This window comes from Saccostrea cucullata, unplaced genomic scaffold, assembly GCF_032062105.1.
Source record: "Saccostrea cucullata isolate Sc308-1 unplaced genomic scaffold, CSIRO_AGI_Scuc_v1 ctg3286, whole genome shotgun sequence".
NCBI classification, from domain to species: Eukaryota; Metazoa; Mollusca; class Bivalvia; order Ostreida; family Ostreidae; genus Saccostrea; species Saccostrea cuccullata.
This window is the reverse complement of record NW_026919308.1, coordinates 54,335-80,429: the sequence shown is the minus strand read 5'-3', so window position 1 is coordinate 80,429 and position 26,095 is coordinate 54,335. Positions and strand designations below refer to the sequence as shown.

General features: G+C 31.5%; 2 protein-coding genes across 2 annotated transcripts; one reads left to right on the top strand and one right to left on the bottom strand.

The window, feature by feature from the left end:
• The first annotated feature begins 918 nt into the window (after window positions 1-918).
• LOC134229133 (brevican core protein-like) lies at window positions 919-2,600 on the top strand. The gene is made up of 3 exons (XM_062710849.1): window positions 919-1,009; window positions 1,163-1,244; window positions 2,317-2,600. Exons 1-3 carry the CDS (start codon window positions 989-991, stop codon window positions 2,562-2,564), a joined length of 351 nt encoding a protein of 116 aa, XP_062566833.1. The 5' UTR covers window positions 919-988; the 3' UTR covers window positions 2,565-2,600.
• A 4,816-nt stretch (window positions 2,601-7,416) lies between these two features.
• On the bottom strand, window positions 7,417-24,449 carry LOC134229112 (tyramine beta-hydroxylase-like). The gene is made up of 9 exons (XM_062710832.1): window positions 24,437-24,449; window positions 20,057-20,139; window positions 15,985-16,114; window positions 15,503-15,601; window positions 15,175-15,354; window positions 13,654-13,811; window positions 12,103-12,346; window positions 11,425-11,521; window positions 7,417-8,331 (listed from the first exon to the last, which is right to left on the bottom strand). Exons 1-9 carry the CDS (start codon window positions 24,447-24,449, stop codon window positions 7,725-7,727), a joined length of 1,611 nt encoding a protein of 536 aa, XP_062566816.1. The 3' UTR covers window positions 7,417-7,724.
• Window positions 24,450-26,095: the final 1,646 nt, after the last annotated feature.

The window sequence follows — 26,095 nt, the reverse complement described above, 5'->3', positions numbered from 1 at the left end:
TCAACGTTTTAAAGGTAAAAGATGAAGCTGAAAACTGGCGTCCAGCAATTCTATTTAAAGGCATTTTTATTTTATCAATTTATGAAAATTTGTGGGCAATGCTTCGCAAGCAGTCTGGAAAAAAATCTTGAGAGATTTTCTTATTTTGATAACTTATTTCCATCAGATTCTATCGTCGTATTTTCTCAGTTCGAAGGAATAAGTTGCATTACTTGTGCTACGAAGTGTATTGAGGATAAATATCTTTGCACTGGAGTCATGTACAACGATTTTGCAAAATCTTGTAAGCTACTGAACACTTATTTAAATGAAACATCGCTCAATTATCAAGAGGACGGATGGGGGTACTGGATTGTTGGTTTGTATTCGCTGAATGTAGTATAAAAAATTTACTATAAATATATGTATAAAGAACAATGATGTTTTATCAATAAATTTCATAGGCAGTTTTAACTGATTAACTGATTAATTGTATATTGTTTAACGTTCCCTCAAGTAATTTTTCACTCATATGGAGACTCCATCAGTTGTCGGTGTAGAGCTACAAATTTTGTCCTATACTCGCACCTGAGGGCCATTGAGGGATCTTTTTCGTCCCAGCACCTACAGCGACACGGGACCTCAGTTTAGACAGTCTCGTTCGAAGGACCGGTCTCCACGTCCAACAGTTGGATTCGAACCCGAGACATAAGGATCATCTTTGCGACTCTAGAGCAGACGCTATAACTACTGAGCCACACGGGCGACTAGACAGTTTCGAAGAAGAATTCAAGCATAGTTTATTTTTTCTGTTTTTATGAAATTTATAATGTAGGTTACAATTGTATAGAAACAATTTCTTCTTTAAAAAGCTAAAAAAAATCCATCTTTCAACGCAAACCATAACTATCTAGTGCTTTGAAATCAGACTTTTTAATCTCTTTCAGGCTGTGATCCTGGGTGGACGTATTATTCAGGATATTGTTATAATTACTACAATCAAACGACGATGTCATGGTTTGATGCTGCGGTGAGTGATTATAAAACTTTACTTAGGGAATATAATAATGAGTTAGATTAACTAACAGTGAAACAATCATGTAACTTTTGTAGTGGATAATATTGATTACATTTGTGGTTTTAATGTTAAAATAATAATTGATATACTTATTATTCTTTTTAGGTTCAGTGTGAAAGACATAATGCATATTTAACGGATGTAAATTCCTTAGAAGAAAATACATGGATTTTTGAAAATCTATTCGGTTTGTATCTTTGTTTAGTTTATAGATATTATAATTTAATGTCACTGAAGGTTGGCTAAAAGGTCACTGAATGTTGGCTGAAAGGTAACGGAATGTTGGCTGAAAGGTCACTGAGTGTTGGCTGAAAGGTCATTGAATGTTGGCTGAATGGTCACGGAAAGGTCACTGAATGATGGCTGAATGGTTGCTTAAAGACAACTGAAGGGCAACTGAAAGGTTGAAGGAATGGCCACTGAAATGTACCTGCCATTCAGTGACTGAAACGTCACTAAAATGTTGCTGAAAGACATCTTTTAGATGACTGAAAGGTCTCACTTCTTCCAGTGAGATCTTATACACAGGCTGCATAGCCCAATCCGACGGTGCTAGATTTATAACAAAGTCATGCATAGGAATATCCTAATTTCATCAAATAATAGTAGTTTTCGACTTTTTGTAGTGCTTCTGAAATTTTACACACTATTGAAAAATTGTAAACATCAAAAATAAATTACTAGATTTAATGTATTCCAATAAAATATTTTGTTTTTGACGACGTTTCAACCATATTAAACCATAAGTGTATGATTAAACGTTGTCCCGTTCCGATGACCGACGTCGCTTTTTCTATCAATTTTTTAAACAAACTTTTGGTGGTTTTTCGCTTAATATTTTCATTGTCTACATAGTGAGCGATAGCAAATATATCAGAAAATGGTGATAACAGATTTATTTGTGATATATTTAATTTTGAATCAACTTTGACTCGTATTATGAAGAAAATAATCATTTCAATCCGATCACTTTATCTTAAAGTTTAGGACATTTTAACCTTGGTCTGTGCGCACTATTGGCAATCGTTAATGACCGATATTTTTACAAAAATATTAAGTTCAAACAAGAATAACCAAACTATTCTGACTTGTATTTTTCAAAACTTATATTTTGGGTATACAGTAAGCATTTGTTGAACCATTCATTGTAATAAAAACGCCATTATCCACGAACTTTTTGGACAACCCTCGTATAGGTATTCAGATAGCTTAGATTTTATTTCGCGTGTCAACAATTTTCTCCTTCTCAATAAAAACAGAGTCAGAGGAGTGCGGAGGATTTTCGAACTGTTATGTTTGGAGTGGAGGGCATAAGCTTGACAAAGATGGCAATTTTATGTGGAGGGGAAATAACTCGACTGTTGAATTGGTATCCACATGGGCTCCACATGAACCGAACAGTGGATTTGGCGATGAAAACTGCATTGCAATATTTCGCTCTACAGGGAAGTGGATCGATGCTCCTTGTTACTCTCTGCTATCATATATTTGTAAAAAGGCTTTATAAATGACAAAAATAACTGGATAATTGCGTTACTAATGTGTTTTATAAATCTGCAAGACAGACATTAATGTAATGCAAAGCCCGTTTAACGGATTATTTGTTGATCACAATATAAATAAATATCATTTTTCACTCCCTTTTTCGATTTTTGTTAATTGAGAAATATTACACATGTTATGCAAAAATGTTAAACGGATGTTAAAAATTCTGTGTATAATTCATAGTTAAATAAACAGTTTTAATAAAAATTATTTTAAATTTTTTCTTCGGTTTTCTTTATTGAGTAACTTTGAACATGTAACCTGATTCTTGGTCAATTTACCTTTGCAAAAAATACTATAGTATACAGTTATGGAATGGATACGAGGGAAATTGCAAATTTATGGTTCCCCGAGGGTGGAAACTATTTCCCAAGGCGGCGAAGCCGCCGAGGGAAATAGATTCCTGCCGAGGGGAACCATGAATATGCTATTTCCCGAGTTCCCATTCTATGACTGTTTTATTTTATCGAAACAATCATAGGCGATTAAATTTTTTTACCAGATATTCCGACATTGAAAAAAAAAAACACTGTAGAGGCATAATAACAAATACATGCGGTTTAACACATTGTATGATAAGTAATGCATCGTGTCCTTAAACAATTATATTATTTTTTAAAAGTATTTCCACTGACATTTCGAAGAATTATCGTTGTCTTCATTTTGCTAGAATTCAAGTATGATTTTGGCATGCATGTCGAAATGTTTTGACGTCATAGTTACATTGCTAAAAACATGACGTCACAGACTCGAGATTCTTTGAACGCTCCACCCACTGAACACTTTGATTGGTTAAAATTACTAATAAATATTCATGAGGGAGTAGTCCCAGGGAGTAGCTCTGATTTTCCAGGGAGTAGTCTTCAGTTGAGGGCAGTAGTGTCTTCTCGGGGAAATAGACAGTTTTATGGTATTAATTTTGTATAGAGTAATTACAGTAGAGGTATAATAATTAACTATAGTTCACTATAGTAGATCAAAGTGTCAAAGTTTTCACTATACATGTAGTGTCAAAGTGAATTTTAAAGTTATGTTTATTCCGTACAATCATGTACATGTATCCTTTTTAAGTATTTTCAAAAGACTCTTTTTTATCTAAATAAAATATATCATTGTTGATTTATATTTCTGGGGATATCTAGTTAAGGTCTTCCGTTTTCACGGAAGACCTTCTAGTGATTCTACTGTTTCTTATTATTATTATTCTTATTTTTTTCCCCAAAATTTTGTGCACGCGATTTCTCGAAAACTATTCAGTGGTTTTCAATGAAACTTTCAGGAATTATGCGTCATTATATGAAGTTGTGGTATGACAAGTAAAATTTGGAATACTCACCTTTGGTTCCAAGTTATTGACACTTTTCTGATTTTAAAATGCAATTTTGTCCCCCCTTTTTCTCGAAAATGGTTTAAGATATTAACTGGAGACTTGTTAAAGATTAAAGATGATGACTTTAAGATATGACGAATCACCTTTTCGTGTGTCGTCGGTACTTCCGGTTGCAGTCAGAAGCGAAAATAAAAAGTCCGTATTTTCTAACTTTTTTGTTTTTCAATATTTTTCATTTATTTTTGGAATGGTAATAGAGACCCTTCTTATAATGCTTACTGTATGACTTGTTTGAATATTGATAAATCCAAACTCTAGATATTAACAATTAACAATCTGAAGCGAGTCCAAAATGGCGGCTGTCTCTGTCAACTCCGACATTTCAATATAGGGGTTTACTGAGGCAGCCGAACGTTTGCTTGAACGAAAGTTACATAGGGACAAATGAAATGTAAATGAATACTTGGATTTTCACGTCATAGTTACGTTGCAATTCTGTGTCAAACTACGTTCTTCTTAAACGTGTTCTATAATCGGTTTTGGCTGGTTTTCAAAGTAGAAAAAGTGTTCCTTGCTTACGTACTATATGGAATTTGTAAAATGTGTTAAATATACTTTCTAATCGTCGAATTTTAAACTACATGAATGTTTTTTTTTTTTTTTCATTGAAGCTATCACACGTATTAAATAGAACATTTCAAAGAAACGCGCCAAGATTAACTCGTGGCGTTTGCGAGAAATTATGAATAGTAACTAGCCTTTTATAATTCTAAAAAAAAAAAGCATGTTATACAGAGGTATATACAAGATGATTAAGAGCAGAGGTCCCAATAACGTAATATTTAGCGCGTTCGATTTTCATGCTGGCGACTTGGATTCAATCCCCCTTGAGTGCAATAATTTTTTTTTACTTCTTCATCTTGATTTAACGTTTTTTTCTTAACGGAATCGGACGGAAGACCTCTCGTTGCTCGCAACGAGCTCATATCTAGTTTACAGTAATGATTGTAATAATTCAGTGTGGGAACATGCTTACTGACGTTCTTTCGATTGTATTGTTTAAGCTATTAATAACACCCTGTTTTGTTTACGGATTTTCCTGTTAATTGCATATCCCGACCATGACCAAAAAACAATAAAAAAAAAAAAAAAAACACGCGGTAGGTGTAACCGGTCGGCAGGAGATGTTCACTCCATGGCACCTGATCGAACCCACAACTGATGTTTCAGAGGTCCGTGTTTGCTCTGCTCATCTTTTGTATTGCTTACGCGTTATGGATTTTAAAGCTTGAATTCTTCTCGTTATCTCCCTCTTTCTCATTGAAAATATTCGACGTGAATGTTTTGTTTAAAGCTGTCAGGTCCTTGTATGGCAAGCATGATCTCATTTTTAAATACCCATATTTTTTTTTACGTGACTTATAAGAAGTTGCCTTTACGAACAATTTTATATTGAAAAGTTTTAAACTGAAATAAAAAAAACAATTACTCAAGGCTCACATAATATGAAAAACAAAAACACATCCTGAAGTAATCTCAAGTACCAGTGTTTTACTTTTAACATTACAGTGTCACAGTCTCTACGTATACACATTATAATGATTGTGTGACTAAAATATAAGTACTTTTTTTTTAGGTTTTCCATATACGTATGTTGTGTTTTGTTTTCCATCATAAGAAAAAAAAACTGCGATGTATATTAATTCAAAAGAAAATGCGCAGATGAATTTTATATTTGTATCAGTATTAGCTTTGCTGTCGATTTCCAGGGTAATTATATTGATAAAGGGGATATGAAACAGTGATTGCTCTAAAGTTCTAAGAAATATACAAACAAAGGAAATGTTTATAGCGGGACATAAAGCTGGCCCTCGAGGTGGGATAACGTGCGTAGAGGGAATCAATATCTGTTGATCACCATGAGACCTCTATACAGTATTCATAAAAAAGTTGGAAGATTTTGTATAAAAATTCAGTATAAAGATGAAGGCCCTTGAAATTCAGCTCTCTAGAGTAAAGCTGATATTTTTTAAAAATCTCATAATTCTCTCTCCCTTTGTTTTGAAATGAAGAGATGTATGTTCTCAGTAGTTTAAAATAAAAACTTGACGATATTATATTATGAAAAAATAAAGAGTATTTCGACAGAAAAGATACGGAAATAAGACATTTTTTTCTTTAATTTCCTAATGCGGTACAATTTCTATAACAAAAAAATAGATATTATGTAAGAGTAGATACATTTTAGGTTTTCGGGTTTGCTTTTATTCCCACATTGCAAAATTTTGTATTCTTTCAAATGATTAGGCTATTTATCTATATATAGAATCTTATTTTCTTCGTTATCATCTTATATGAATTGATTCGGTTATGTAAAATCACTCGTTGTTTACTGATCCTTTTATGCAGTTTCACAGTTTGTTTTAAATATGTCTTCGTAATACAGATTTAAGCACTTGTAAGGCGAATTTTCAGAAAACCGAAAGCATACGATAGAATCAATAAAATGACAACTGAATCAAGGTAACATTTCCAATGTGCGAAATCATACTTGAATCTGTACTGTTAAAACCGACAGTGGTTTACTTCATTAAATTCTGGTAATTTTGTCTTCATTGAAATAAAAAAGAAAGAAAAAATCCTTTAAAATAGAACATAATTAATTGATAATACAAATGCAGCCTTCGATTCCTGCAACAAGGACATATTTTAGATGTTTATCCATACCTTTGTAATTAAGCGGATATCCAGCATGATGCAAACTTAGCGACTTATATACAGTTTGAGTAAATTCATAAGGAAGATAGTTTTTAAGTAGTGAACCTTCAATTCAGGCCATGAGAATTTTTTTTCAATTGTAATATGGAGGCTGCGAAAAGACAAAACAAACTTGACGTATAAACAAACAATTTTTTTCTAGAGAAAAGGAGATACAATGGAAGAAAAGGGCAGCTCATGAAAGGGAAAATTCTCTTGGAATGCTATGGATGACAAAGAAAACGCAAAACATGCAAAATCATCTATAAATACGTCGTTTTCCTCATCTCCTTCATCAGATAATCGAATCAAATCCTCTGAAGACAGATTTCGAAATCTGATGAGTATAGTCTTCCAACAGATACATATTTATAAACTTGAACCTGCTTTATATGTGGACTTATACATACGTCTACTACAAATACTTTGTCTGCTCTTAAAAAAAAATAGAACATATAGATAAAAACTGGACAGAATAATTAATTTTGACGGACTTTATGCTTTGTTCGACATTATTTACAAAATCGGAAACCGGACTTTTACGAAAGTTTCCGGAGCTGTAAAGCTTTTGAAATGTGTTGTTTGCGTCACCAAATTGGTAAATTCTTAGCAGGGCTTGTCTTTTTTCCCTAACAAAAATAATAATTAAAAGTAAGCTATAATCCTCCTAATCGTTATTGTAAGATAGGCAAATGTAGTGAAATCATTTAACAAAATTTAACAATGATTCAGAGAACACTTAATTTAATCACCAAAATACATGTATTAAATGTCTGATTAAAGCGTATTATATTGAATATTTACATTTGATGTGTTATTTTACAAAGCTGGCTTTGGAATTGATCTGAATGCCTTTTCCTAGTATACTCAAGCGTAAAAATAAACACGAAAAAAATGGCACTAAAGTGTCTTCATAATGAGGCTAAAGAAACGTAAATTGAAATATATTGAGGATATTATGGTGAAATATTTTAATCTTCAGAAAGGTTTCGAACATACAAGTGTACTTATTCATGACGAAAGACAACTTGTGTCTCACCTATAACGGACTTTAAAAATACAAAAAAGCAAGAGTGTAACCAACATAAAGAGATGAAGAGATAGTCGTGAACCATCATTCGTGTTCCCCTTTGTCTGATTTTTCATGGTTTCCTGCAGCATTTCAAGATCGCAGGATTCAATCATGGAGTAAAATTGAAGGTTTTCTATGTTGTGCGATTGTAGGGCCTCCATTTTAAGATATTCCCTAACATCACCTTGCATGCAAGGGTGACGTCTGATTTCTTTGACGACATCTTTACACTCTTCTAAACACATTGATAAGGGTCGACAACTCTGGAAAACTCTACGAGAAATATTCGCCATATCTGGATGCCAGAAATTCAAGAAAGTTTTTCTATTGCAGCCATTGGTGACGTCATATACATGTAATTGTATTGTAGAGAGACTTTTCCAACTTGTGCAGTATAGAGATTGAGATTGAAATCGTAAGTTTGATAATGGGTGAATTGCAAGAAAACCGTAGCACATCTCATCGGAAGTCGCATCGCCTTTAAATGTAGTGACAGATTTCGATGAAGATTTATACACGCATTTTGTTCTGATTTCATCACCAGGCAAAACTTCTATTGATGTATCGTACCTATTGATATAAAACCAATATAATCAAACATTGTTTCCTAAAATATTAGGGCGAAAAAAACTCTATATGCTATACATGTATATTATTTTTATCATTTAATCCAAGCTCTCTGAATGGCTCAAACTTGATCACATGATTAAGTATATAACAGCATAAAGACTTGAGTTACTATTTATAGAATTTGAAAAACATATCAACTTGATGTTTCTTAAAATGGAGATAATTTTCTGTAAAACAAAAAAAATTACTGATTTTAGCTAATACAGTGTATGAACTAAATGTTTCTGAAAAAAATATACTTCATCTTATTTTTTAATTTTCTATAATTGATGAGACATAACAATGCCTTGAATAAGGATCTACTTTATACTTGAACATATTGTCAAAAATTGATACAAAACATAATCAAATAAATGTAGTACTTTGAACAAGAAAATCATCTAAATTACTCCATCGATTAAGGAAACACAATTACATAAAACTGCTTCTTTTACTCATAGTATTTAGTCTGTAAGTGTTAAAGAGAGGAAACTTGTGCCTTGTTCACATTATTTTCTAATTGTGTTTTGTCAACCTATGTAAAAAATAATATAACAAGTGTAGCCCTTTAATTCGGTCAATTCATAGATATATCTATGGATCAACCTCATCAAAGGGCTATATTTATATTATATATGACGATTTAAGGTATATGAGATAAAATACTGAAATAATTCATAGAAAGATAAATGTGTGCGAAAACTTTTCGTCTGCAAATAAAACTGTCGAATAATTAGCCTTAAGTGATGTAACAAAGTCTACTTACTGTAGAAACATATTATGAAAGTATATTCTGAAAAATTACACAGATACACACATACACATTATTTTTTGGTTTAAGGTAGTGAATGGTATGAAAACCAAAAGGTTTCAGGTAGGAAATACAGTTTATCTGCGAACTACACATACGGGTACTTAGGTGATGATTACCATGTTCATTTTTGGAAGCTGACAGCTTTTATGTGGCCAGATAATTTTAGGCAGTTTGTCAAATAAAGAATAATTTTAGTGGTCGCGAGATCAATTTACTTGGCTGCTGTGTGGCAACGCACTTTGAAAAAATTACGCACTTTGAAAAATTTTTTCAAAGTGCGTTAAATTTTGGGACCAGGTTAACGCACTTTGAAAAAATAATTTTTTTTTCAAAGTGCGTTAATATCGACCATATTAACGCACTTTGAAAAAAAAATTCTGCATGGCTTAGTCAATAATCCTACAAATTGAACCTGATTTGATACTTTTTGTCCCCCGCTTGAAAAGTGGGAGATATTAATTTGCGTCTATCTGTCAGTCCGTCCGTCTAGCTGTCCGTCCATCCGTCTTTCTGTAACGCTTTCGTTTCCACACGATATCTCGCCAACCCTTTGAACATTTGCAATGAAATTTAACATAACAGAATCCCTGTGGCCTTAGGAAGACCCCTTTTGAATTTGGGGTCAAAAGGTCAACATTCAATGTCGTAAAGAACTACGAACGATAGTTTTGTTCTTCCGCCTATCTCTTAGTCAATTCTCAAATGTTAACATATTGGAATGATTCTAAAAAAAATTATAGATATTTATATGAATTTTCATAAAACCTTACTTATTTGGGATACCAAAGAGATATAACTCTATAATTTTGGCAAAACTTGTGTTTTTAAACACCTGGAGTTTAACAGAGAGATTATCAGATATGGTATCAAATTAACATCAAAAAGCAGACAGGTACTATAGATTCCTTAATATAAGCGAGGAATTAATTTCTGCGTTATTTCGCGAGAAGTATCACTCGCGAAAAAAATATTTCTCGCTTTTATTTTTCTGGTGCTTAAATCTATGTAAAATCTGTTAATAAACCGTTCATTCGCGAATTATAATTCTAGCGATTTGACGTTTGAGAGCTAGTTTGCGATAAAAAAAACACTCGCGAAAAATAAGGAATATACAGCTAGTAATTAATATTCTGATTTTCCTGAAAATGAACATAAATAGACTTTGAGATTTAAAAGAACAAAATTTCGATTTACTACAGACTTCCTTGTACAGTTCTTATACTGTATTTAGAATGCTCTTTTTTTTCAAATATCATTGACACTTAAGGTTACGAGTTATAGAAATAGATATATCTGGGTGGGAATGATAAAGAGTTGAGCTGATAGACCTTAATTCAGCCAGTCTTTTCTTCGTTTTCCGTTTCTTGGTTTTCTTCAATCCATCAGTTTTTAGAAAAAAAAAACATCAAAGTAAGGGCACCGCAAAGAGGAGCATTCCTTCCCAAAAAAGATCCCGATACAAATTACGTCAATTCCACACAGAAAAAACTAACATACACATAAAGTAATAACACACATAATCGCATCACTATATCCCATCATACGTTGCAAGGGGATAATACTGTTGTCTACTTCTAAAATATAAGTCTAATTCCTTTTGTTTCATGAAATTTTTTTCAAAGTGCGTTAAATGTTTACATCGTGTAAAATTATGATGTACAGTTTTAACGCACTTTGAAAAAATTTTTCAAAGTGCGTTGATTTGGTCCCAAATTCAACGCACTTTGAAAAAATTTTTCAAAGTGCGTTAACCTGGTCCCAAAACTTAACGCACTTTGAAAAAATTTTTCAAAGTGCGTAATTTTTCAAAGTGCGTTGTAACACTGCTGCCAGATATAATATTTTTTCTACCTTGCACCTACCAGCTTCCCTAGAATTGTATTTCATTCCATATTTTTTAATTTTAGTTGAAACACGTCATTTTGTTAGATAAAAGATTTATTTTTTATTGTATGATATAAGTTGCCTACGTCACAATGAGTTACACTTGATTTTAAATTGAAAAATATGCATAATTTGAAGGCCATTTTTGGAGGAAAAAATGTTTCATTGTCTACCCTAACATTAAATATTTGGAATGAAGCTAATTTTAATTGATATAACATGATATGGTTCTATTAACGCTAATCATAATATGAAGCGGTTTACAGAATGTGAACTGTCACAAGATACTTTCTATCGTGCAACATAGGTTATAATAAGCTCTGTATCTAAAATATTTAAAAAAAAAATCATCTTACTCTGACATTCGGGGTCTATCGTAGCTATACTGGCGGTTGTTTGTCAAGGTATTTATCTTGACACCATTCCTATACTGCTCAATGTATTCTTCTCGGCCTGCAATTCAAATTATAAACAAAATAGTCGATATATCTGAATGTGCAATTGAAGGCCAAGGTGAGCATATTCTTTTTTAATCATCCAAAGGATAATAATCGAGGTCAATTAAAAGAAGCACAATTCACAATTCATGTCTAAATATATTCATTTTAATTATTTCTTTATCGCGAAATACTATTCAGGTATTCCATCACACTTCTTTTATTGAGTTGACTTTAAAAAAGTAGTCGATATATCTGAATGTGCAATTGAGAGCAAAGGTGAGCATATTCTTTTTTTTTAAATCAGATTCAAAGGAAAATAATCGAGGTCAATTAAATGGAGCACAATTCATGTAAAAATATTCATTTTAATTATTTGTTCATCGCAAAATACTATTCAGATATTTTATTGAGTTGACTTTTATGGTTTTTATTCATGAAGCCTTTAGAAATAGTAAAATTGACATTTTTTTTCTAGTTTTCTCCGATAACTGTCAATTCATAGTTATTTTTTTCAAATAGTATTCAACAAAGGTTTTTTCTTTCACAGAAAATTCAAACATGTAGCTGTTAACGTTCAAGTTCTTCAGATATTACCTAAGTAGTGCATATGGTTAAATGCTCTAGTGATATAGACAGGACCAGAGAGAAGGCGACTGGTGATGTCTGCGGAACATATGGCGTCCACTTCCACGCGATCTTTCCCGGGTGGAATTTCCAGATAATCCTGACCTACCACCAAAATGGCGGCGTCGTTTGGTCGTCTGTTAGGTGTGTAGTATAACGTCATACCGGAACTGTCATTGTAGTCAGAGCGCCGTTCGGGATTATTCCAATGAAACTAAATAAAACATACGCTTGACTTTTCAAGAATTTCAATTACCAACCCGCAAAGGAGAAAAATACAAATTGAAAAATCTTGATATGTTTAGAATTACAATTAAAATTGTAGAAAAGTAGTATTTTAATTAAGAAATACTTTGTCCTTTCATATAATTATGATTTAGGGGAAAATTCAAAGAGGACGTACACATTGCAAGTTACTTTAGGAAAATCAGTGTTTTCAGTATAAGTTTCTGTTTTGGGGTTTTAATCCCTTGATTTTAAAGTGAAGAAATATGTCTTTGAAACAAACAGTGTAAATAAATGTTTTATTACTGTATAAATTCAAATGCGAAAAAATAAGAAAGAACAAAAGATATCGTTTGGAAAATTAATCATGTATAATATTTGTGAAACATAATATGGAGATAACGAACAGTATTCAAAATCAAAAGTCCATAAAACAATACAAAAAGGAGCAGAGCAAACACGGACCACCAAAACATAAGAGATGGAATCAGGTGCCATGGAGGAGTGGGCATCCCCTGCCGACCGGTCACATCCGCCGTGTGCTTCTTGTCATGATCGATAACTAACGGAAAAATCCGTCGTCAATTCAGTGTATAAATAATGGACTAACAATAATTAAAAAACGTCAATCAGCATTTCACTCAATGATTAATGTATTTGCGGACAAGGTAATTGTATCGACAATAGAACTTTCGAAATGATGACTTTAAACGAGACTGTTTATAATCTTGTTTCATCAAATTATTTTTCAATAATTTACCTCGTTTTGGAAAGTTTTCAAACGTAGAAATTGCTCTTGCGCATCAAATCAACTAAGATATATAAACTCCGTATTCAGGTGATGAGGGTTCATGCATATTGCTGCATAAATAAGGGAAGTTGAAGATAGAAAAGTTATAATTATCACGTTTATCGTACCATTGTATCATTGACCCTCAAATCAGTTTGCAACTTCTTTTGACTTGCCTATCCTTACAGAGAAGATTTCATGCACACAGACACTGTGCGTTATGTTAATGACTGATTTGGCAGGCCACTAGCAACTAAATTAAAAATAGAGGACCCCCCCCCCCCAAAAAAAAAAAAGTAACCTAGAAAAATACCACAACCATAAGTGGGGAACCCCACATCCCTTGGGCAAGTGAAGTGCCTGATTGAAATTTGAAAGAATTATGGTCAAAAATTTAATTTTTATATGCAAACAAAGTGAGTATTTTCCCCTACCATAATCCTAGTTTTACATAAATCACATAATTTTAGTAAATAAATGACAAAATAATTATTAAATCATTTTACCTGCAAAGTTGCAAATTTAAATCCGTTTTGTCCAATACGGAATCCTACGTCCTTGTGGGCACATTCCCCGTTGGATCCAACAGTCCAGCCTCCGATAATGGCCAAACATGAACTTGGTGTCATTCCACAACGAACAGGAAAAGGCTTCCCAGGGTTGACTTTCCAAAAAAATAAGGGAATAGATTTATTCATGGTACATTTAACATGACATCACTTCTAATCTTTAATAGACTATCTCTCTTTCACTTTCTGTCCCGCATAAGATTTTCGAAAAGTAATTTGAAGCAAAAAAACTTTATCATTTCTTCACACATCTATACAGTTTTTTTTTTGTTCTTTAGTTTTTACGGTACGGCCTTATAAACCGAGATAACATGTGTCGGTTACTAGATCCCTCACTGCTCATGGCCCTGAGTGTCAAGTATAATGCCTAGGTCACATTTAAGCCGATGGTCGGGCGACTAAAGTTTTCTGGTTTTGTGGGCTGAAAGAACATGATCGGCCGACACAGTATCGGGTGATACAGAGCAGTCACATTATTTCCTAGGGACACCGATGACTTAGATAAATAACACAAAAATCTTTTTTTCTCTTTAGAAATCAGCAAAACTTTTTCATAGATCTATATTCAGATAGGTGACGTGAGTAATGTGTGAAAGGGAAAGTGGCAGAATCTTATAAAATGGTGATTAAATGTTGAAAATATGAGCAAAATTTTGTATGGAATTGCATAAAAACGACAAATGGTTTCCACTAAGCAGCAAAGAATACTTAAGATTTTTTTATGTCTTACAGATTGATTATTTATGGTATTTCCGTTCAAAAATATTTGTCAATCCATGCATCAACATTCTGTTGTGTATCCTAAATAGGTTAAATATTCACAAGTCAGCCAACCGTCGCCCGATCATCGAGCTCTGGGATACAGTTTGGTTTTAACCGTCTGCCGAAATTTAAAACACCCTTTTTGTCCAAAGACGGACGACCGACTTAATAAACTGACCACAGATGGTCGGACGATGATCGAAGGTTGGTCGACGGATAACTTCAATCGAAGAAATCGGCCACCGACGCAGATAAATTATATCTTGGACTGATCATGATGGACACAAAAAAATGGTCGGCCGAGAAAAAAAGAGGTCAAAATCAGCCAAGACAACGGGCGATGAACTGCCGACTGTCACCCGAAGAATCCCATTTTTGCTTCAAAATGTGACCTGGGTTTAAGGGTTGATTTTGCAAAAGAACTTTTGACAAGGACCGAAAACTTTCGTTGACTGTGAAATTTGGAAAAATAAGTAATTTTCTTTTTAATTGCTTTTAAAATCATTTAAATTTTAATTGCTTTTAAAATCATAACCTACTACGAATGGTTAAAATTAAATTTCCGCTTTAGTCATAAGTTCTTTTGAAAACGGATCCTTGGTCTTTATTTTCTACTTTTCAACAGAAATTAATGATGTCCCGTTATAACGAAAAATTCACGCACGGACGTTAAAAAACAAAGAAACCCCATCTTACCAGATCCGTTGCATCCAAAGAGTAGAATATGATGCATAACGTATTCGTTATCTATATACGGCGTTGTTGCAATCAGGTGATAGTCGCCATCATTTGGAAGTTCAAAGGTCTTACAGAAATAGTTGGTTTCTTTGCTGGGTACTCTGGTTTCGTTATACCTCAATGTTATGTTCTTAACACCTAGTGAGAATTGGAAATATTTATAATTACATCAAATACATTTATTTCAAACGCACACTTATTTGTAATACATTGTTACAGTTTAATTCTAAAGATATATTTTCCTGTGCCTTCAGTTGCAAAATGGATGGAGTATTTGTATATGTACCAGGTTGGTTGATTGCGTCACATTTGAAACTTTCTAACTCGCACGTCACCCACGTGTTCTTTGGCCCACAGAAGCTGCCGTTGAATGGCTTGCAAACACCTTAATGTACGTGTAACAATTTCAATGCAATAAAGTCTTTTAGAAATATAACGATATCTGATACGAGGACTTCGTGAAAGATTATGTATATGTACTTATCAAAATATTTAAAAGACCAACAATGATATACCTCTTATCTTAAACAAGAATTTTCCCCAAATTTTCTTTGTTAAAAATTTTATTAATACACTGATATCGTCCTAAGTATCAATAATTTCTTAAATGTCCTTGTTCCTTTTATATTCGCCGAAATGTATACGCCTTTCAAAGAATGAAAAAAATTACTTAAAAAAACATTTCTTAAAGATATGAAAAATAAATGTTTATAGCAAAATGAGAGCAATTATTTTGGAATATTGCCAGTAATTTAAAGAGCTTCATACCTGGATGAGAAATTGCATTTTTATCCGGAATAGCGTTTTCCCGCCACACGCAGTTCGGGTCGCCAAGTTCTTCTCCATTGGTTTTACCGTCCCCGTCCGAGTCCTTCCGACACAACTCCTGCGTCCATTTCTTAAATTTATAAATATTTATGAAAAAAATACATATGTCCCATGTATATTTTATGCATTATTTAGAAAAAACAAACAAACAAAATTCCAAAACACCCTCTACTCATGTTATAAATGATTATGATTAAAATAATAATAGTAATTGGATAAGTAAAGGTTTATTTCAAATAATTTTATTTGCTTTTAATTCAAGCTTTTATATAAATAATCAGTTATGAATTTTTCTTAAGGATAAAAATTTTTTCAAAGATTTACTTTTTGAAAGTAAATCTAAAATTAAATAAAGGACTATTTTCTTAAATAAATTGCTTTTTTCTAACGTTTTTGCAAGTTACATGCACTTAAATAGGAACAATTTAATTTTTTTGTACAATGCCACTGAAGTTTTTTTTTTCAAATGTCGAGTTAACATGTACTACTATAACCAAGTCCTATTTTTCTTTCTTTTGATGCATCATTAATATTTTATAGGAAGGTTTTTCACACGCTGTTTTTATTTTTGTTTGAAATCCATCATTTCATTCTTTTCTTTATCATGATGAATTTTTGTGTACGATAACAGTTTATGAACTCTTTTTTTTCTTTTAATTTCAAATCGTTTTGCAACTGGTAAACCTTCATATGGAAATAATGAGGGCTTTCCCCTACCCGTTTCCTATTGAGCTCATTCCATGTTTTAATCTGTTTTGGCTCCAATTCCTTTTCTTAGTCAGTGCAGTTTAACTGCTTATTTTTGTGCACCTTTAGAGTGCATGGCTTTGTTAAAATTCTAATTTTGTGTCACCCGGATTTTATGTTTGAAAACAAAGTTGAGTAAATATATGATTTATATAATTATTTACAGTTGGAGAGATGATAAACACAAACAAAATTACCAAGACTGTATTCAAAATCGTGCATATATTGACATTGTTCAAAATGACTGGAAATTAATCTTATTACTCTGATCTGAGGTTTATGACTTCAGAGGAAGAAATGCTTTTCAATATCAAAAACTTATTTGTATAGTTTCATCTATTGAACTACAAAGACCAAAAAACAACTGTTGTCTAGCAATGGCTTATCTTTTTAAATTAAAATTAGTCGTCTATGCCTCTTTATCTTGTTGACATTCACACGATGTTACCGCACCGGTCAGTAAACTGAATGGGTACAGAATGGTTACTAAATGGTCTGGAACGGCGGAGCTCTGCTATACAGTTAACTTACGGTCAATGTTTTGGTTAACTTAATAACATTAATTTCATGATTTATTTTATAATGATAAAATTTCAAATAATTTTATCAAGTGGTTGTTTTCTAATCAAAAAAACCTTTTTTTTAAATCAATTTTTGTATAATATGTACAATTGTACAATATGGAAGAGGGAAAAAACGACAGAATAGGGTTAAAAGCACAGAAGAATAAATAAATAAAAGTAGAGGAGCGGTTCAATATTTGCAAATATTAATACAAAATTGAAGAAAAAACTTGAAAAAAAATCACGATTGCTACATACTTGAACAAGAATATACACAGGTCAAAAATTTAAAGCAATAGCAATTCATTTACAAACTTCACAAAAATCACAAAGTTTAAAATCAACTAAATTAAATTACGGGAATGTAGCAGGTTGTTCAGGTTCAAAATCTGTGAAAATTTTAAATTTTCAACGTAAATAAAATATATAATATTATTAGTTACACAGTCAGTTATATATTTTACAGGGTGTGAAATGGAAATCAATTGCTACGCTTCCTGTGTTATATTTTTTTTATCTGAAGACTTTATATTAATTAAAAAAATATTTGTGCATACAAATGTATTATGAAAATATGTAATTTTAATTTAACAAAAATAAAATATCGTTATCGGTAACAAGAAATTTAAATGAAATATGAAGTTCAAAACAGATGAAATACATTTTTAAGTAAAAAAAAACTAACTGTACATGTAGTTTGTGATTCTGATTTTAAGCAATAATACTGTTATACACATTGAAATTTTTACAGATTTTCCTGATCAGCCTTTATCCAATCAGCAATCTACAAATTTGTCTGAAGCGGAATAAGCTTGTATATTTACTCCAAGTCTCGTTTTATATTTTTTTAAAGCTTGAACTGTCTTTTCTGTTACTACACCCTGATGTTTTATTAAATACCAATTGAAATATAAAACCAAATGTGATTTTATTGATACATTTAAAAGTATACACGCTATAACTTGCACCAGTTAAAATACGATTGGAAATTGATATAATTTGTTTATCAATAAAATTTCAAATATATGTAAATTACACCATTAAAAAAACGCGTTACAAAGTTATCAAATTATAATTTTTTATTATCCTGCAAGGAAAGAAAAATAGCTATTTTTAAAAAATCCATCACGTGACGGTCGCACTTTTAACCATTGAAAAAGACGTGGCGTAAAGAAAACAATATAGGCCGTTTGAGATACTACTCACTTTTGACGTGGATGGCAAAAAAATTTATCTTTTAATGTATTCAGTATCAACCATCTTCTCTGTTATGACGCATATTAACCTTACATTAATAATTTTGTCAAAATGCAACATACCTTTTTCTCTGATTTGGTGGACATGTGTTTCTATATATAGGCCTACTGTTTACGCACTTCCTTCATCAATATTCATGAAAAGACTGAGTTCTAGATATTGTTTAATTGTTTTGTTATTACAACGACATCTGTAGTACAATTTTGTTGAAAGTATTATTTTTCATTACACTTCATGTGTTTTAAATCATTAATCATTTTGTTTCACACAAAATTCGGCGTTCATATAGCGTATATGACTTTAATGTTATTTTACAAATGATATACGTTATCTAGTCACAGGGAGTCAGTGAAAATGAATTATGAATTTGAAAAGAGATAAAATTATGTTCAATTATTAAAAAACAAAATACAACTTGAATTTGGAGCCATCACAAACCTTGAGAAATAAGGAAAGTAATAAAAATCATGGGAACATGTTAACATTAGGCAATGAGAATTAAGAGTTTACTTTTACAAATTAGGGAATAATTCACTTCAAAGTGCCGAGCGCATGGCGAAGGAACAGTTGCTACCCATTTTATCGACTGGGTCAGTCGCGGCCGAGATACGAACTCAACCGTTAAATCAGCATTTAACGGTCGCAAATATCAAATTAGAAGATAGTTATTCCCATTCTAATGCAATCCATGTATTTTGTTTGTTGTTTACGTCTTATTTTGTTGAGTTTTATTACATGAAATACGTCATGGGGCATTGTTTTTTTTGCGTTGACTATTAAAAACGTCACAATGAAAAAGCTTTCACGCTCGTTAATGCTCTTTTACTGCTATAACGTGACATCCCTTTTGATAGGAAATTATCAATTGAACGTTAAACATAACACAATACATTAATCAATTTTGTAATTTCAATACTTCCTTCATTTAAGTAATATTTTAATCACGTTGTCTTTTTTCAAATTCCATGGCCTTACATTTAGAAAAGATTAATAAATAAGTTTCATGAAACAAATGTAAAAAATAAACCTTGTTTAAAAAAAAGTTTTCTCAATTTTAAGAGAATTTTTATCAAATACATTTTTAAGTCAAAAACTAACTGTAGTTTGTGATTCTGATTTTAAGCAATAACAATGTTATACACATTGAAATTTTTACAGAGTTTCTTTTAGACCGAAACCAATTCAATAAGAGGATAGAAAAATATATCAGAAGAGCAAAAGAAGTAATAAATTATTCGAAAATGTTTTTACCTTCATTTACTCTTTCTTTATATCTATATTTTTAAACTATTTTTATCTGTTCTGTGATTGACAGTTAAGCAAACAATTTGTATAATTTAGCTGACAACTTTTTTTCTCTCTTGACATATATGACGCTGGATTACAGTCAATACACACAGAAAATAATTGATTATTTACAGATATCTATCTTGGAAAAAAATTACCTTCCCTGCTGCATCAAAATCCTTGCCGAAGGAATATATTTTAAAGACAGCCTTAAAGCTTTTTTTCTGTGACCTGTTACTCCCTTCCAGATGATAATTGGTTTACAGGGGTGTGGCAACGTTTCTCATCAGCCGCGATTTTTGATAAATATTTGAAACAACTTAGTGAAGCACGTTGTATGTAAAGAGCAAGCATGCATGTAGGCATAAATAGATTCTGAAAAAGAAAAGGTTGATTTCAAGAACCGAAGCCAAATGTTTTAATTTGAACACTTTAATCGAAAAATGAAATTATTGAAAAAACATTATAAATACAACGTTAATAAACACAATTATTAATCAATTTTGAAAATTTTCCATAATTTTAAAAGAATATTTGCGTATAAAATCCTGGCCCAACATAAATTAGAATATTCATCAAATGATATGTAAAAATAAACTTACTTAAAACAGTAAGATTTTTAAGAGAAAAATCATTGAAAAATGTTGAATTTTAGTAACCTTAAAATAAAATAGTTTTTGTAAATGCCAATTCAATAAGAGGATAGAAAAATAAATCAGAAGAGCAAAAGCAGTAATAAAATATTCGAAAATGTTTTTTTGTAATAGCATTTCACACGTAAATATGTAAAAAAAATCTTATTTCATCTAAAAGTAATTGAAACTTTAAATTTTTGGACGGGTTTGATTGACACAGCATCCTCGACATTCACATATTTTAATTTTACTCTTAATACTTAGAAAATATGACAATCTTTCTGTGTACAGGAAAACTCGTCCAGTACGAACTCGGATATAGCGAATTCACGGATATAACGAAGTTATTTTGAATTGGAAATATTTGAAACTATATAATATGTTAACAAATTCTTTATAAATTCTGTAAAAGAAAAAAGTTGATTTGAAACTTTAAATTTTTGGACGGATATAAACATGTAAGCATTCATACATTCACCGATTTTAGTTATAACCAAGTTTTACTGTATTTTGAAACAAATATATTAAAACTATAATCCAGAAAATTCAGAGTATAAAGGGTTGGAAAGCAAAACACACACTCAGTATATTGTCGGTCTGTGTAGTTGTGGTTAGCAGACTTTAACAATTGAACGCACCAGGTAAATCTAAACAGTAAAAATAACAAAGATCGTGCCGTGTTAGCAAAAATTGTGTACTTTTGACAAGGTGTGTTCAATTTGCTAAACTCTGTACCTAACATTAAGCGCGGAATGACAATACATGTGAAATGGTTCTTATTTTGAACATTTTTACTCTAAATTTTTATTTTTCTGAATTAAAGTTTTAAAATTTTTCATTTTTCTCTAACATCACCCACCTCCTCCCTCACCCCCCCCCCCTCCACGAAATAGGATTTTCGAGTTTGGGCAAATTAACTTTTTTTTTTTTGCTTGAACAATTTCATTATTTTTATTTGTCAAGCCAAAAACAATCATATGTCACCGAAAATTTATCAGCTTCAAAGCAAAACCAATCAAAAAAATGTAACAATTATTATTTAGCAAAGTTATTTCAATGTATAGAATGTAAAATCTATTTTATCAAAAATTTAATCAAATTAAACAATGTACAAGTTTTAAAAATACAGCTGATTTTCATCCTGCATGAAATTGACTTCAATTTTTTAAACCAATGGTTTATATAACGATTCCTTCAACATTTTTTTATGGAAAATTCATTTGAAAGCATAAAAACTGTTAAGGAAATGCTATATATGAATCAAAAAATAATCAAAGCAAATGGTACAAAACCTGCATATACTTTTCTAATGCAATTTTGATATTTAAAAGTTAAAAGGATTTTCATTCAAAAATAACCCATGTATTGTGTAATAGAGTAATGTTTAAGAAATGCCAACTGCCACACATTTTGAATAAATTTGTGTGTTTATATTGATATTGATGTAAATTTAAAAAAAAATGATCATCTTTTTTAAAATGTCAAAAAAAATGTTTCTCATATATGAAAAAAAGTTGTAAAGTCCTTTCCCAAATGTGAAAATTTATTTAACCCTGGAAAAATATTGTTATTGGATACCTTCATGTGTATGACATTTTTCATACCAACTTAATACAAATCCATATTTTATTATGCGTCATACCTTCATGTGTATGACATTTTTCATACCAACTTAATACAAATCCACATTTTCGGTTGGGGAGGGGGTGGGGTTTCTAAGGTCCCTTTTAGTTGATTTATTTTTATACATTAAATAACTTTCAGTTGGTTTAGTTTGTGCATTAAATAACTTTACAAATTTGAGAGGGGTGTTCCGAAATTCTCTCTATGCATGTAAAACATATTTTATTTTACAAGAGAGAGATATAAATGTTTGATCCCGTTTTCTAAGTGGAGGGTCCAAGGTCAGTTATATCGGTAGTTCGTTTAGTTTATTTAACGTATGACTGTGTTTAAGTGCCCCCCCCCCCCCCCGATCTATGCATGTGAAACATTATAACACACAGAGATATACATCTTTAATTTGAGGAAATTTTTAACTATATATAAAACGGAAATTTATTTTCAAAACATCTTTCTCTGCGAAATGACAAATATTTTTTATCATTATTCTTTTTTCAAAGGTTTTGTTGTAAAATTTTAGAGATTAAAAGCAGAAAATAGTCATTTTAACAAATTAAAAAAATAAACAATGTACTTTATCAACCGCATATATTGAATATTACATAAGATAAAACATATATTGGTCATTTTATTCAATTCAATTTTACCAGAGTGACCCCCTTGGCAAAAGTGTCCTGGATCCGTGTCTTTTTTCCCCTTTTTTGTGAAAATTCATATAAATATCAATACAATTATAAAATTTATTCAAATATGTGTAGCAGTTGGCAGTAAGCAGCTGACAGCTGGCAGTAAGCAGTCAGCAGTTGGCAGTAGGCAGTTGGCGGTCGTATATGGCATTCCATACCCATTAATACATTTTTGATATTTGAATGTTAAAAGGATTTTCATTCAAAAATGACCCATGAATACATTTTTGATATTTGAATGTTAAAAGGATTTTCATTCAAAAATGACCCATGAATGCATTTTATTAAAACTAAATTGATTTTTGTACATTTCAATTGATGTTATCTACATTTTTTTCACATTTTAAACAGGGAGATATTGTATTTTGTCGTGTTGAAAAATTGATATGTTTACTGGAGGAAAAAAGTATTTTTTTTTTTTGACAAAGAGAATTTACCGTCACGACTGCTCAATCGGATGATCACTTGCTCCTTGATCGGAAGTTGAGAGATCAAACCTTTAATCTTTATGTTCAAGCATTAAATGCCAACCGCACAATGGGAAAAAAAGGTTTCGAGCTGTCCTCAGCTCTTTTTATTTATTCAAAAGAGGAATTCAATCTAACAAGGGATGATCTAGACAGTTTTCAAGGTTTAATTGAAATGTAAATATTCAAGTACAACTGAATTGTTTTTATTTTTAAGAGGTTATGGTGACATGTTCAGACTTCTAGACAATTCGTTTAGTTTTGAAATGAATCGGTTGCATCCTAGTAAATATTTGAATGGGCTTCTACAATATATATATATATTTTTCAATTGTCAGTTTTTAGAATAATTAAAAATACATATTTTTTTGAAAAAAATTAGAGTAGCATTATTAAGCAAATATGTTGTTTTTTTATTTTCTCACAGATTTTAAGCAAAGAGAGTGCTTAATTCGTTATTATAGACAGGACCTCGAACATACCAAATGTTCATAATAATGTGAAAAAACTGTTGTCTGCTGCATTAAAAGATCTTGAAACATCAAAGATACCGCTTCAGTGTTGTTCTTAATGTGCTAAGGGTGACAGACTCGATTCCTTATTAAATAACACTGATGGCCTTTGTCAACTGGATCATTCTGGCTAATAAAAATTGGCAGGGAGAATGTGAACCCGTAATAAATAAATCAGTATATTCCCAATATTTTTCACAGTTAGAGAGGCATATTAGGTAAACGTTTATCAGAGTGATTTTGAGTAATCCCCTGTAGAGATACACAGATTTATTTTGAGCAAAATCACATATGAAAGGGACTTTAACAGAATTTTTCGTTGTGAGTGGGTCTTCTCATCACTTTTATGAAAGATAATCCTAAAAAATTTACAATAAAATAATATAAACTCTGTTTTGTTTTTTTTTAAATGTGGAGCAAAGACCCATTATGATTACTTTAAAAGTACACTTTTAGGAAAAAAGATTGGCATCTTTCCTAGAAAAACGTCATGCCCATTAAGTCAAAGGTCATATCACAAACACGATTTATATGCCCACATTCATCATGAGTCGTGTAGCGTAGTGGTTAGCGCGTTTGTCTCAAAGCAATACGATATTTTAGACAAAAATATACGATCCTCTCCCATTCTAGTTAAGGTTAAATTAGAAAAGAAACTTTTTTCCTCAATAAATTATTAACCTATACGATTAAGAAAAGTCGGAAAATGAACATTGTCGCGAATTTTCAATACCCAACCTCAATTTTTTAAAAAAGAAAGATGATGTTCATGTGGATTTTCCATTGCAATGAAATTAACATTGGCTAAACATGACGTCACAGCATAGAGGCGTACATATCAAGATTACGACAATTTATGTTATCAAGTAGCAGCGGTTAGAAGAAAGCATTATAAGGATTCCGAATTGTGGCTTTAGACGATGCTTTTTACAGAAAAGGGGCATATTTAGTTAAGAGATTGTTTCTGACAATTCCACCTTAAAGAGTTGTTTAAAAATTAATTTCCATAAATATTCGTACTTTGTTCAATAGGTGAAGTTTTCATCTTTTATTTTCTCATAGGCAAGTGAATATATACTTACATGTCTCCTGTTTTATCAAATTTGACTTTTGCATCATTTTTGGGGGGCACATGCAGAAAATCAGTGTTGTTAAATACTGACGTAGATAAAGACACAGAGACGTTTTCGCTGTCGACAGATGTCGACCGATGATTTTCCTCGGCTATGTAATGACTTTTTGACATACAAATGAAACCAAAATAATTTCATACATTTATTTTCATTCGGTGTCATTTTTGCTTCTTTAAATCAAAATATTTACATATATAAAACCTATTTATATATTTATGAATAGCCGTAAGGTATACTTGCACTAATCGTACACTGACAATATGTCTCTGAATATACGTTTCAAGCTAACTTTTGATGCGATGAGTTAAGATGACCAGGTTTCTTATCTAATTCTTATTCTCAAATCCCTTACACGTCTACCTGGTATTATTTTGCCTGTAATATGTATCAAGGTACAGTGTAAAATTATAACGGTTACCATCATTTTACTTAATGCTATCACTCAGCTATGTTAAGGACCGATATGGAAAATGTGACATTTGCACCGTTTTAATATGTATTACTTCTTTTAAAAAATTGTAACAAAGCAACGGAATACAATGTGTACTTGAAGAAAATTTAATATAGCTATCAATAATGAATAGGACTGGGTCGTAGTTATTACCAGTTATATCGCATGTATCAGCTGTTTGTCTGGTGACTTGTATAAAATAGAATTATTGAGCTGAGTGTAGGAAATGAGGATAGTGCAAAGGCATACGCTTGTTTTTCAAGAATTTGATACCCATTAAAAGATATTTATTTCCTCTACCCAAAAAGTGCTGGGAGCTAGCCTGTGCTGTTTGCGAAGTACTGAACATTTTGCCGAAAATGCTTATAATAGCTGAAAATTTCCAGTTCGCTTAAATTCTGTTATGAATAAAAATAATGTTATGCAGACCAGGATCAGCTCCCACAACTTTTCAAAATATACACTATATAAGCAATAAACATTCCAAATTTCAGGTCAAACAAAATAGTCTATGCCCTTGCACTTTTGATGTAAATCACAAATATGCTTATCGTTTTGGCGATATTCTCTACATTCCTTCTACCTGTGCAGCTCCAATGCTACTAGATACATTCATATACTTCACAAATTGTATTTAATAAATTATTTTCTTTTAGTCTTAATGATTAGGTTTAAAAATTAGCGATGATA

Coding starts and splice junctions, on each gene's coding strand:
- LOC134229112 (XM_062710832.1), bottom strand. Junction 15,355..15,502: donor TGACGCAATCAACCAACCTG/GTACATATACAA, acceptor AATTCTCACTAG/GTGTTAAGAACATAACATTG. Junction 12,347..13,653: donor TTAAATTTGCAACTTTGCAG/GTAAAATGATTT, acceptor TGTTTTATTTAG/TTTCATTGGAATAATCCCGA.
- LOC134229133 (XM_062710849.1), top strand. CDS start 989: ATGTCATGGTTTGATGCTGCG. Junction 1,010..1,162: donor TGTCATGGTTTGATGCTGCG/GTGAGTGATTAT, acceptor TATTCTTTTTAG/GTTCAGTGTGAAAGACATAA. Junction 1,245..2,316: donor GATTTTTGAAAATCTATTCG/GTTTGTATCTTT, acceptor CAATAAAAACAG/AGTCAGAGGAGTGCGGAGGA.